Source organism: Oryctolagus cuniculus, chromosome 9 (assembly GCF_051225735.1).
Source record: "Oryctolagus cuniculus isolate XC-2025 breed Fujian yellow rabbit chromosome 9, ASM5122573v1, whole genome shotgun sequence".
Taxonomy (NCBI): Eukaryota; Metazoa; Chordata; class Mammalia; order Lagomorpha; family Leporidae; genus Oryctolagus; species Oryctolagus cuniculus.
Window position 1 is genome coordinate 86047691 of NC_142875.1, and position 12067 is coordinate 86059757.

The window sequence follows — 12067 nt, forward strand, 5'->3', positions numbered from 1 at the left end:
GTATTTCCCATTTCTCCCCTTCCCTGCAGGGAGAGAAGTATATCAGTTTTTGAAACACCAAGTGAGTGTGTAATCACACGGCTGCGATTTCCTGTGGCATGATTTTCCCATTGGGTACATTAATAAATTGTATGCTTCTTTCCCTTATTAAAAAAAAATGAAGAAAAAAGATTAAGGTGCTCATGAGCCCAATCGACATTTTGAGCCCCTCCCCAGGGTGTAGTAGAAACACGAGCTGATAGAAAACAGGCTCCACAAAGCTACTGACAGAGGGCAGCGGAGTTCACAGGCAGAAAAGGATGTGGAGGGGACTTGACCTCCAGAGGCGGTCTTGTAGGACGCTGCATTGGCAGGAAATGGCAAGACAGCGAGTCTCGAGTCAGCTTTGACTCTTCTACCTGGATATTCCCCTGGGCGATAGCGAAGTCTAAATAATTCCAAACGTGCCCAGTGGCTAGTGCATCAGGTTTTCTGTGGAGCGAGTACTTCTGACTCAGCCCCTCTTCCTTCATGTGGCATTAATCTTCAGCGTCACTTAGGGAAATGGCACCACTTGCAAGGTAGCTGTGGACACATTAGGGGGCTTCAGAAAGCTCATGGAAAATGCAATTAAAAGGGAACTTTATTTTGCTACAAAACCCTTTTGAAACCCAGGCATAATTTTTCATAAAATCTGTTCTTCATGCACTTTCTAAAGCTTATTTATATGCTCACGATTTCAGTTTTTTGCACCAAAATACGCCTTTTAATGACTCTGTTTTCCATGAACTTTTTGAAGTACCCTCACCTGTATGACTCCTTTTTACCTATTAGTGGCCTTAACTGCTATGCTTTTTGAGTTCTCGTGTCTACTTTCTGTCATTTGTCAGCCTTCTGCTTGCTTGCTTTTGTCATTTCCTCTCTAATATTGGCTGTCTCCCACCTGTTTGCTTAAAATTTATGGTTAATGAGAAAATGGATTGCCTGATTTGCAGCCATGAACCATACCTGGAGTCCCATGCCCGTGTACAAAAGCAGCATACAGAAATGAACCATGGCCTGGGTAGAATCGTGCAAGTCTGTGAGGATAGTTAGTCTTAAAAAAAAAAAGGAGACAACCCAGGGGAAAACATGGCTGTTTTGTTCTCAACGCCTAAGGTGCTATCTGATGGAAGAGGCATCTAACTCCTCCTTTGATGCATCAGAACCAAGGAAGGGCAATGGAGGAGAAGTTTCTGGGTGGGGGGTTTTGGAGTCATCCCAAGGATCCGGTTTGTGAACAGGAAGAGTTTTTGGAAGTTCATATGACATGCATCTGAAGAAAGCCTGCACGTGGGAGCCAGCTGCAGGATCTTAAAGTACTTGTGGTTCACTGAATAAAAACTGGATCCTTGGCTGCTGCTCTTGAAAACGTGCCTGCCCAGATATGTTATAGTTGAACTTGGATACTGGCTCTCGAGCCACAGCCATTCTTATCAGCCTGGTGCTGCCGAGTCTGCCAGTTTTGGAGTTGCTTTCCTGCGAGGTGCAAGTGGACCCTCTACACTGACCCAGCTTGTCCAGCTGAGTTTAGGAAATGAAAACCAGGCAAACGAGTTGTGGCTATGTTTAACAGATTTAAAGAGGGTCACGAATTAGCCAGGAAGGAAACCGTCTGCTCTTTTTATTTCCCTTGAAAAAAGATTCGTATGCCCACAGATAAAACAATGTGTTATTTTGGTATCTGAAAAGGATGCATGGACCATGGAGTCCAAGTGGTGTCCTTAAATAATCACAGGTCTTGTTTGGTTTGGACAGAGCGTGAGCATGAGTGTGGCACACGTGGGGCTCTCAGAGGGGAAGCTGCAATGTCAAAACCGGCAACCAAGCTGTTAGTCACCCAGATCATTTCTGAAATTAATGTAACATGCAATGGGACTGTCACCTCGGAAGTCTGGCAATGTTTTCATCCAATTTTATCATCATACTGCAAGTAATAGCCACAATACACACAAGAGCATTCCCGGGCGAGGTGGAGGCCTAGCACTCAGTAGCATTGTAATTACCCAGGAGAAAATAGCTTGAAGAAGCACAACTTCAGTTTTACACACTTTCTGGAGATGATGGACGCAAAATATGGCAGAAGGCACCAAGGCTTGCCCTGGCCCTGCAGTCTTGATCTTTGACGTGAGGGTGCTGGTGTGACATGGCGGTAGTCTGCCACAATAACTGCACATCAGCCCTCCCTTGAGGCTGCGTTCACCTGTAGGAAGTACAGAACGTAGAGGTCTGTGTTCTCTAGTAAAATTCCAGGAGTCGAGACTGGAAGAGGCTCAAAGAGAGCAGAACTGTGTGGGGTTTCCAGCCACTGCTTTCCATCAGCAGCTCTCAGCTCCTGTTCCTGTGACCTCTCTGATCCCTGAGTCTTCTAGACTTTGGCCCTCCCCTTCCTGAATCCTGCCCCCCAGCCCCCTCCCGTGGCCCTCCTGGCACAGAGGAAGGATGTGGTACAGTCATTCGCAGGAACACGCTGGGGATTGATGTTGCTGCTCGCTTGGGTGTTGGCAATTCTGAAGGGTTTCCCAAGCACAGAGCAGTGCTCCCAGCAAGTGAGCTGGCTGCTTGCTGATTCCACACAGGATGACTGGGGGATGGGACACGCATGCCTTTTTTACTTCCAATCTAAACAATGACATAAAGCTGGCCTGGATCACAGATTCAAAAACTGGGTGGAATTCCATTTAGAGTGGCTTGAGCTTTTCGTAGATAGTTTCTGTGACAAAAACATTGATTCAAACTCAAACTACCTTAATTCCTCCTGTGGGAAGCAGATAGCATGAAACTGAGTAGGGGACCGTGGACTTAGCCTTGGTGAACTTGGTGTTAGGTGCTGTGCAGGCTGGAGACTATGGCATTATGTCTTATGGCTACAAAACACGCAAAGCACTGTTTTAAGCACATAGCATGCATCACCCTAGCTAATTTTTGCAATAATTCTGCAAGGAAGTGCAGTTATTTAAAAGTGTAAATCTATGCACAGAAAGGGTAAATGACGTGTCTAGGGCTGCACAGCTCGGAAGTGGCAGAGCTGAGAACTAAAGCCATGTTGAACAATTCCGCTCTATTATCTCTCAATTATGTGATAGCAGGAATATCACGGTTAAGAGGACCCACTCAGGGAGAGCATTTGGCCTAGTGGTTAATATACTAGGTAGCATACTCATGTCCCACGTCAAAGTTCAAGTCCCAGCTCTGGCTCCTGACTGCTCCTGCCGCCCATGGAGGAGGCCTGGGTTGCATTCCCGGCTTCGGTCTCTGCCCAGCCCTGGTTGTCATGGGCATTTGGGAAGTGATCCAATGGAAAGAAACTGCCTGTCTGTCTTTCTGCCTCTTTAATAAATAAATAAAAGTTAAAAAGGGAAAAAGAAAAAAAAAGATCCACTCTGAAGGTAGGTGGCTTACTGCTCATGAACTGTACAGCCTTTGGCAAGTTAATCACATTCCTGACGTCCAGGTTTCTCCTTGTAAAATGGGAATGTTAATAATGGTATTCCCACCCTTATAGGGTGTGTTGTAGGATTAACACATTTAAAGCAATGCCCAGTGTACAATAAAAACTTCATACGTGTTAGCTAACATGAATATCCCAAATCCCATTTCAGCACAACTTTCGATATTCTACTTACTTCAGGTCTTAGTGAATTTCCCAAAGAGAGTTCCAAACCACAGAATTCCCCTGTGGCTTAAAGATCTCACGAGTTATAATAAAGACACATTACAGAACTAATGTTACATTAGAACGGTATTTTGTATCTGCCTAAAATTATTTTTGAAAATGTACTTCAAATTAGATTTGAATCCATAATTTCCACACACAGTTTCAAATTGGTGTACACACATTCCTAAAAAGCTTCACAAACAGTCACAAAGGCTTGCAGGCCAGTTTTGATATTTCAGTAAGCTTTAGCGAGCCCACATCATAAGGTTAGCTGGATCACTAGCTACTAGGACAGGAGGAAGCAGCATTGTTGATCAGCCCGTGTTGATCAGGAACTCTAGCGGTCAGGTCTAGTTGGCTCTGACTAATTTGCTTTTATCCACACATCAATTTTGATTGAGACCCTCTTGGCCAGTGCTAGAGATATGAAATTAACACTGACTATCTATTTTTAATGGCCACAGAAAAATTGTAAATTTTATGGGGTATCATATGATGCCTTGATACATGTGCACATTATACAATGTTCAAATCAGGGTAGACATATCTATCTCCACAAACATTTATCATTTCTTTATGATAAGAACATTTAAAGTCCTTCCTTCTAGTTCTGCTTCTCTTTAGAAAAATGTACAGTATATTGTTATCTAGTCACCCTACTGTGCTGGAGACCCCCACAACGTCTCACTGCTGTCTAACAGTAACTCAGTATCCGTTCATCAATCTCCTTCTCTCCCTTTTTTGAAGGTCCCAATAAGTTGGGGCCCCTATAAATTGTTACCCCACATTAAAATAACAAGCAGACCAGAGAATAGCACCTACACCACCCTGCAGTGCCAAGCAAGTTTCTTGAGGCAGGCACAGCTCAGCTGTCTGCAGAAATTACAAGTACCTGAGCCAAAGTCAGAGAAAAGACAAATTGTGATGCGTGCAGTCTGTTTTTCTGAAGACAAAAATTATTTGAGGCCCAAAAAGTGACAAGGAGGAAAAAAAAGTAAAGGGGATGGGAGGGTTTGAGAGAAGGGGCAGGGAGGTAAGGAGAGAAGTCGAGGGCACCTTAAACATTTAGCTAGCACCAGGTTTACCCATTTCACCTGGGAGATAGGGGCTGTTACCCGTTTTGTAAGATTAAGGACACTGAGACATTGAGTCCTGGGTCACAGTGCTCATAGGGTCACATGAGGGCTCCCTACCCTTTCCTGATGAAACCTGTGCTCAGTCCCTAAGTGAAGCCAAGCTCTATGGCCAAGGGGCCCTGGTCTTTCGTTTAAAGTGTGTATTAATCAACTTTCCATCCCTATAGTGAAATGCCTCAATAAGACTAACTTTGTAAAGGAAAGAGGTTTATTTCAACCCATGGTTCTTGAGGGCCACAGCCCAAGATCAGGCAGCCCCACTGGGTCAGCCTCTGGTGATGATGTTCTTGCTGGCAGAGTCCCCAGGTGCACAGGCATCATGTAGCAAGAGACATGGAAGGTGTGCCAGTCTATGTCTGTCTATGTGAGGTCTCGCTCTTCCAGCCACAGAGCTGCCAGGATCCAATCACAGGGACATCACTCCCAATGACCTGATCCAATCAATCATTTCCCAAAGGCCCCACACTTAAAGACCATAACTGGAGTGGGTTTCCACCCCTCAGTGCCACTAACATCATAAGACTTTGAGGAGTACCCTCTGTGTGAGTTCAGGAATCAGATCATAGTCAAACCATAGCCAGGTATTTCCTTGACTTCTTGAGAAACTCTACCTGGTTATATCATATGAGCTGAGAATTCAGTGTGGTACCACACATTGCCTCATGCTGTGGCTGGTGAGCTGCTACATATTATGCAGCCGAGGCCACACACTCAGAGATCTGCAGTGGCCAGGAGAAAGGCTCAGGCCACTGAAGAGCGGCAGACCCTGTAGCCAAGGCACACTGCCCCTTGGAATCCGGTCTATCCCTGTGGGGTGCCTGCTCTTCACATTGCAAGAGGGTTGGGACATGGACACGGAATGTTCCAGACAGTAGGGTCAGCAATCTATGATAGAAGCCACCATCACCAAACACTCTTCAAATCAGCCACATGTGTGTCAGTATCCCAGATAAAAAATAGTCTTGTGCTGTGTCCTGACATTGGCCTTGGACACATCATATGGGAGTGATGTCCCCGAGACCCAGCACTAATTCCTTGTTATTGTCAGATTCTACCCACATCAATGCTGGGCTCTCTTCCCCCACCCTGTGCAGCTGGGCTGCTTCATGCCCTGAGCGCATCAGCTGTCACCAGGGGCTGGAGCTGGGTCCTAACCAGCCTGCTGTACAGATGCTTGGCCACCTAGACCACACCTACGAGCTCCTTTGAATCTCTACCCCCGGCTTATGACTGTCCCAACAGCCAGTTGTCAAACAGACAAGAGTGCAGACCCTGCAACAGAGAGTTCTTCAGAACTCTAGGGGAAAATGCATCGGTTTTGATGCAAAAAAATCTTTTCTTCCACACGCAGATTTTTTTCATAATACATATTTCCAAAAACTTTTTTGAAGGCCTCTCATACGTATGGACTTCAAGTATTTTTCACACCAAAATAAATGTATCTGTTCATTCAATTTTCTTTGTGTACTGTAAAAGTCGATCTTTATTTTATGGAAAGTCATACTGCATAGTATTAATCAGAAATAGATCCTTCCCTTCTAATACATGCCCATCTTGAAGATGTTTTCTAATGAGCTAATTCCTTAAATGTGTCAGTGTTTGCACACAAACACATTTGGTCCCACTGAAAGGAATTTCGTTTGAGTAAGGACTATGGAATTAGACTTTGGGGCTCAACTTCCTGCCCTGCGGAATGCAATGGGAAAGTTCCCACAATCAGAGGGGGCCTCTCTCGGCACATTCCATGCGGGAAGCATGTGCAGAGCTTTGTGTAGACAGCACCGTGTCTCGAGATGCTATCAGTCTCCCTGCCGGCCAAAGGCCATTGTGCCTTGACCAGGTCCCAATCAAATGCCATAAAACCTCTCTGTGCGTGCTCACGCGTGCGACTGTGTACAGCAAAGAAGCATTAGACTTCACGGGGAAGGGGATGAAATCCAAACTCAGAGGAACCTGCACTTCCGGCATTGCCGTGGTGAGGCTAGCTGCCGAGAGAAAGGGGTTATCATCCTTAGAAACTTCTCTAAGGAAGTTGTTCTCAGGCTCAAGATGTTCAAGGGAACTTAGCCACAAGTGGGCAAAACAGCAAATGAAGCCCATTTGCAAATCCATCCGACCGCTCCTTTCAGGATGCCTGCCACTGCCAGGCACTCTCTGGACACTGGAGATGTGAGCTGTGACCCCGGGGGTCATGATCCTGCATTCTGCAGTGTGGCTCAAAACGTTCAGCACACGCATCAGTCCAGATCTGAATACCACAGCACCACCCACACCCCTTCCCCTATCACAGGGTCCCAGCCCCTAGAACAAATCTGGGACATGGGTGCTCATCCACATGTTTATTGAATTAATAGAGATTTTACCCTCAACTCTTTGTGAAAGCTTATTCATCAGAGACAGATAAAGCAAAACATAGTTTCTGCAGCCATTCACCAAGTCCAATGGCCAGCGTGAATACAATAAATGTGATGTGTGGTCGCAGGCTCCAGGAATTTTGCATTCTGGGAGACAAAGCATGGCGGTGTCATAGGGCTGGTGTATTTAAGAGATGACAAGTATTTTGATGGGACTGGGGCCAGTGGGGAGACAGCAGTGGATGAAGCGGAAGAGATATTCAAGATTGGGATCTGGATTTCTGTGCTGACAATGATGAGAGTATTGAGGTTGAGGAGTGCAAGGAATAAATTTGTGCTCTGGCGAGAACACTGTGGTTGCAGAGGTGGAGGTGAGCCTGGTGCAGGTGAGGAGGCAGTAGCGCTGGGGCGGGAGAGGTGGTGACAGTCTCATGAACCGTGGAAGTCCAATGGGCAGGACTTGGTGATGGACGGGACAGAGAGCAAAATGTCTCTTTCCCTTCCAGACTAAGAATGCTCTGGCCTCTAGGAAGTGATTAATATGCTTGTGTAGAAGCTGACGGGATGAGAGAGGAGGAAGTGGCATGCCATGGAGGGTTCAGTAGTTGGTCATACGTGCAGCGTCAGTCCCTGGGCGACAGTCACAACCCCCAACTCGCAGGCTGTGTGCCTGCAGCAAGAGGCTTTCTCTCTCCGTGTCTCAGTTTCCTTCAGAAAGTGGGAATAAGCTGCTCGTAGGGCTGCTGTGAGTCCTGGATAAATGAACCACTGTCAGTCCACAGGAGGGCCCTTGGGATAGAGAGGGCTTGCTAAATCTACCTGTTTGAGTGATTGCTATGATTGGGGTGGGGAAGTTTCCCACTCCTGCAACATTGCATCTGAACCATGCACACAGATGCTCAGGACCTTCGATGGCCTTGCCCATTCTGTGTCTTCTCCCACACTATTGGGAGTGCCCTATTGTTTCCAGGTCTCTGTCATAATTTATCCTGTTCCCTCTCCCTGCCTTCATCTCTTCACTGGAAAATCTGCTTCCAGTGCCACCTCTTCCAAAAGCCATCAGTTACCCTCCATCTCCCAAGTTTTATAGCAGTCAGTTTCTTTGCATTTGCCTCCTATCTCGGAGGTAGGCTTGATTGGGCTCCTTGAGGGTGGCTACCCTCGCTGACTCTTCTCCCGTCTCGTCCAGCCCCTAACCTGGCCCCTTCACTGACATGAATACAGTAAATGTGATGTGTGGCCGCAGGCTCCAGGAAGTTCGCATTCTGGTAGACAAGCATGGTGGTGTAGTAAGGCTGGTGTATCTAAGAGAATTAAAACAGCCCTCCAGATGAGCCTCGTCTGTGAAATTGGGATATTACGGCTGACTCTCTCACTGGGTGGATGTGAGTGCGTGGCACTTAATAAGCACTCAATAAATTTCATCTTTATCCACATCTTCACTTCTAAAACTTTTCGCTTGCCCTCAGCCCATCCTTCTATAAACGTCGGTCTCGTGTTTACAAAAGTAGAGGATGAGGCATTGCTACACACGCCCTGGGAAATCGTGCACTGGAATCGTCATGGCGGGAAGCTCTGCTCTGGCCCACTGGGGCATTCCTCTGCAAATTCCAAAGAGCCTCCTCCCCGGAGCCATCAGCTGGACTACATTGGGCCTCTCCTTTCTGGTCTTGGAGGAGCAGCCCTCAGCTTTTGATCTCTGTGTCCCTGGGAAATGAGGTGGCTTCGAAGGACCCCGTACTGCCCATACCTCTTGCCCTCCCAGCACCTGCAGGCTGGCAGTGAAGAGATCATACAGCGCCCAGATGCGCGGCATAGGATGGGGCTGCTTTTCCCTGGCCGTTCCGAAAGCAGCAAGCAGGCAACTGTGACAGCCCTTGGGCTTTATTTTTATTTTTCTAATCTACTTTGAAGAATTTTGTGAGTCCCAAAGGAGCGCTCTCATGTCATCCATTTTTTTTTTTTTTCTTTTCTTTAGAATTTCCTCTAAAACCCATTAGGGAGAGCTAACATAATCCAGACTTAGCACTTTAGTGGGCTTTTGTCTGTGCCTTCATTTTTTGCCCCCATTTTTAATTTCTCCTCTGATTTTTTTTTAATTCATCATCTCTGGGACTACGAAGTTTGAAAACCCAGCAGCCAAATGTCTAGAAAAGCTTTTCATTGTCATGTGAGTCCCTTATGCTAATGTTGTGCACCTGCCTGACTCAGAAAGTCAGACGAGCTGAGACTAATTTTTGCCACCGCAGCTTGTGAACGTGGCAACAGACTGCGTAGAGGCCCTGGGCCTTTATGCCGGTTCAGGTATGGCTGTCAGCACCACCTTGGGGATCTTTCTCTTTCCAGGAACCTCAGACAAGTCCAGCCTGGAGCTGATCACACTGACCTGCACCTGCGTGGCTGCCACTCTCTTCTGGCTCCTGCTAACTCTCTTCATCCGAAAGCTGAAAAGGGTAAGGATGTGGGTGAAGTTCTGCTCTGCTTCTTACATAATATTCCTATTTTTTTAAGATTTATTTATTTATTTGAAAGAGTTACAAAGAGGCAGATGCAGAGAGAGAGAGAGGTCTTCCATCCGCTGGTTCATTCCCCAAGTGGCCATGGCCGTGACCAGGAGCCAGGAGCTTCTTCCAGGCCTCCCAAGCAGGTTCAGGGGCCCAAGAACTTGGGCCATCCTCCCCTGCTTTCCCAGGCCATAACAGAGAGCTGGATCGGAAGTGGAGCAGCTGGGTCTCAAACTGGAGCCCATATGGGATGCTGGCACTGCAGGCAGTGGCTTTACCCACTACACCACAGCGCTGGACCCTACATGATATTCTAGCAAGTCTGCTCTGATATCTGGAGCAAGCACTTTCCTTAGGAGCTCATTCCTCTTTGTGATCTCGTCAGCACTGGTAATCAACCAGAGAGATGTCTCTGACCACAGGCAGCAGTGGGTGAACAACAACAACAAAAAAGCAGATAAATATATCTCAGAAACAGAAGAATTTTTTATATAAAAATATGAAATTGAGTCTTTAAATTCAGGATGGGACCTGTAAAATCCTCATTGTTTTAACCTCATTCTCTGTGAAGAAATGAAAAGGAAAGGCACCCTGATTTCTCTTAGATAACACTATGGCAGTTCCAATAAAGGCAATGCTTCAAATATTTATATGAGCCTGCACAAGGCCGAGTGCTGGGTCCTGTGCAGGCCTGGTGGTGACAGTGGCGAACAAGTAGTGGCACATGCAGACCAAGGAGGAGCCTGGCTTTGATCAGCCACACAGTCGTGAAGTCCCTGCTCGAGACACCCACATGCCCTGTCAGGGTGCCTGGGTCCAGGTTCCAGCTGCCCACTTCCAATCCAGCTTCCTGCTTATGGGAACCCTGGGAGGCAGCACATGGCGGCTCAAGTACTTGGCGCTCTGCCACCCATGTGGGTGATCCAGATAGAGTTTGGAGCTCCTGCCTTCAGCCTGGCCCAACCCTGGCTGTTATGGGCACTTGGGGAGCGAACCAGTGGACAGTAGCTCTTTGCCCCGTCTGTCTCTCTTTCTATCTCTGTCTCTGTCCCTCTGGCTTCCCAAGAAAATGAAAACAAAACAAAAACTGCAACTTAGAGTTAGCTGACCAAAAGTTCTATAAGGGGGGTGATCGGGCAAAGAAGAGAGGAGAAAATTAGGCAGTCCTCTGGAATTTCAGGAATTCCATGCCCAGGAAGCTGGCCACCTGGTAATGTCCCCGAATGGGGAAGGGGCAAGAAACAGGAACCATAACCAATTTGTAAAAACACTCCAGTCTGGACACCGACTGGGCTCCCTGACCTTTGCTGAGATGCCACCTGTTAGGTGCACTTTCTTCATTAACCTTGGCTAACATGCTTACTGCTAAAAACGCACAAATAAATAATAAGAGAATTTTTAAAAAGAAGGAAGAGACAGGTGTTGTCGATGAAGGGCAGGGCGTATGTGAGGCTGGAGGGAGGGAGGGGCAGCACCGTGAGGATGAGGGAGGAGTGGCAGGCCAGGAGGGCTGCATCGGTGGGGCCAGGGGTGGCAGGGTTGGAGGCGAGGTTGGCCAGGCAGGCCCTTGTAGGCCCTGGGGAGGAATTTCGTGTGCATTCTAAGCGCAGTAAAAGCCTTGCACGGGGCAAGGAGAGTAAGCAAAGGTGGGGGCAGGGAATAGGTATGACAGAGATGGGTGTCTGTGAGAGGACTGGAGCAGAGTGAGAAAGAGTAAAAAGACAGGCAGCTGGCAGAAGGCTTTATGGTAGTCCAAGCAAGAGCTGAGGACAGGGGCCGGTGCTGTGGCGTAGCAGGTAAAGCCACTGCCTGTAGTACCGGCATCCCATATGAGTCCCGGCTGCTCCACTTCGAATCCAGCTCTTTGCTGTGGCCTGGGAAAGCAGTGGAGGATGGCCCAAGTCCTTGGGCCCCTGCACCCACATGGGAGACCTGGAAGAATCTCCTGGCTCCTGGCTTTAGGTTAGCGGAGCTCCGGGCCATTGCAGCCAATTGGGGAGTGAACCAGTGGATAGAAGACCTCTCTCTCTCTCTCTCTCTCTCTCTCTCTCTCTCTCTCTGCCTCTCCTCTCTCTGTGTAACTCTGACTTTCAAGTAAATAAATAAATCTTTTAAAAAAAAAAAGAACTGAGGACAGCTCCAAATCAATAATTAGAGTTGAGAGATAGGAGGGAAAGCCAACAGATTCCAGAAACATCCAAGAGGCCTTATTCATGTGTCAGGAGGTCCTGTGGGGTGATCTCAGTGAATCCTGCCCCAATCGCAAAGAGGAGGCTACACAGTCAGTCCTGTTTTATAGAGGGAAACTGAGGCTCTGTTGGGTCCCAAGCCACTATTCTTGGAGCTTGGTTTTCAGACCCCGGCTGTTGGAACTTAGATGTTGCTACTAAAAAGCCG

At 47.4% G+C, this 12067-nt stretch overlaps 1 protein-coding gene across 2 annotated transcripts in view; it reads left to right on the top strand.

Moving 5' to 3' along the window:
- FLT1 (fms related receptor tyrosine kinase 1) overlaps positions 1-12067 on the top strand; it is a 198505-nt gene that overhangs the window by 147205 nt on the left and 39233 nt on the right. For both annotated transcript variants that reach the window (XM_089304276.1, XM_089304275.1), the window contains exon 17: positions 9513-9619. In XM_089304276.1, the coding sequence (XP_089160402.1) occupies positions 9513-9619 (107 nt within the window). The remainder of the gene's footprint in view (positions 1-9512; positions 9620-12067) is intronic.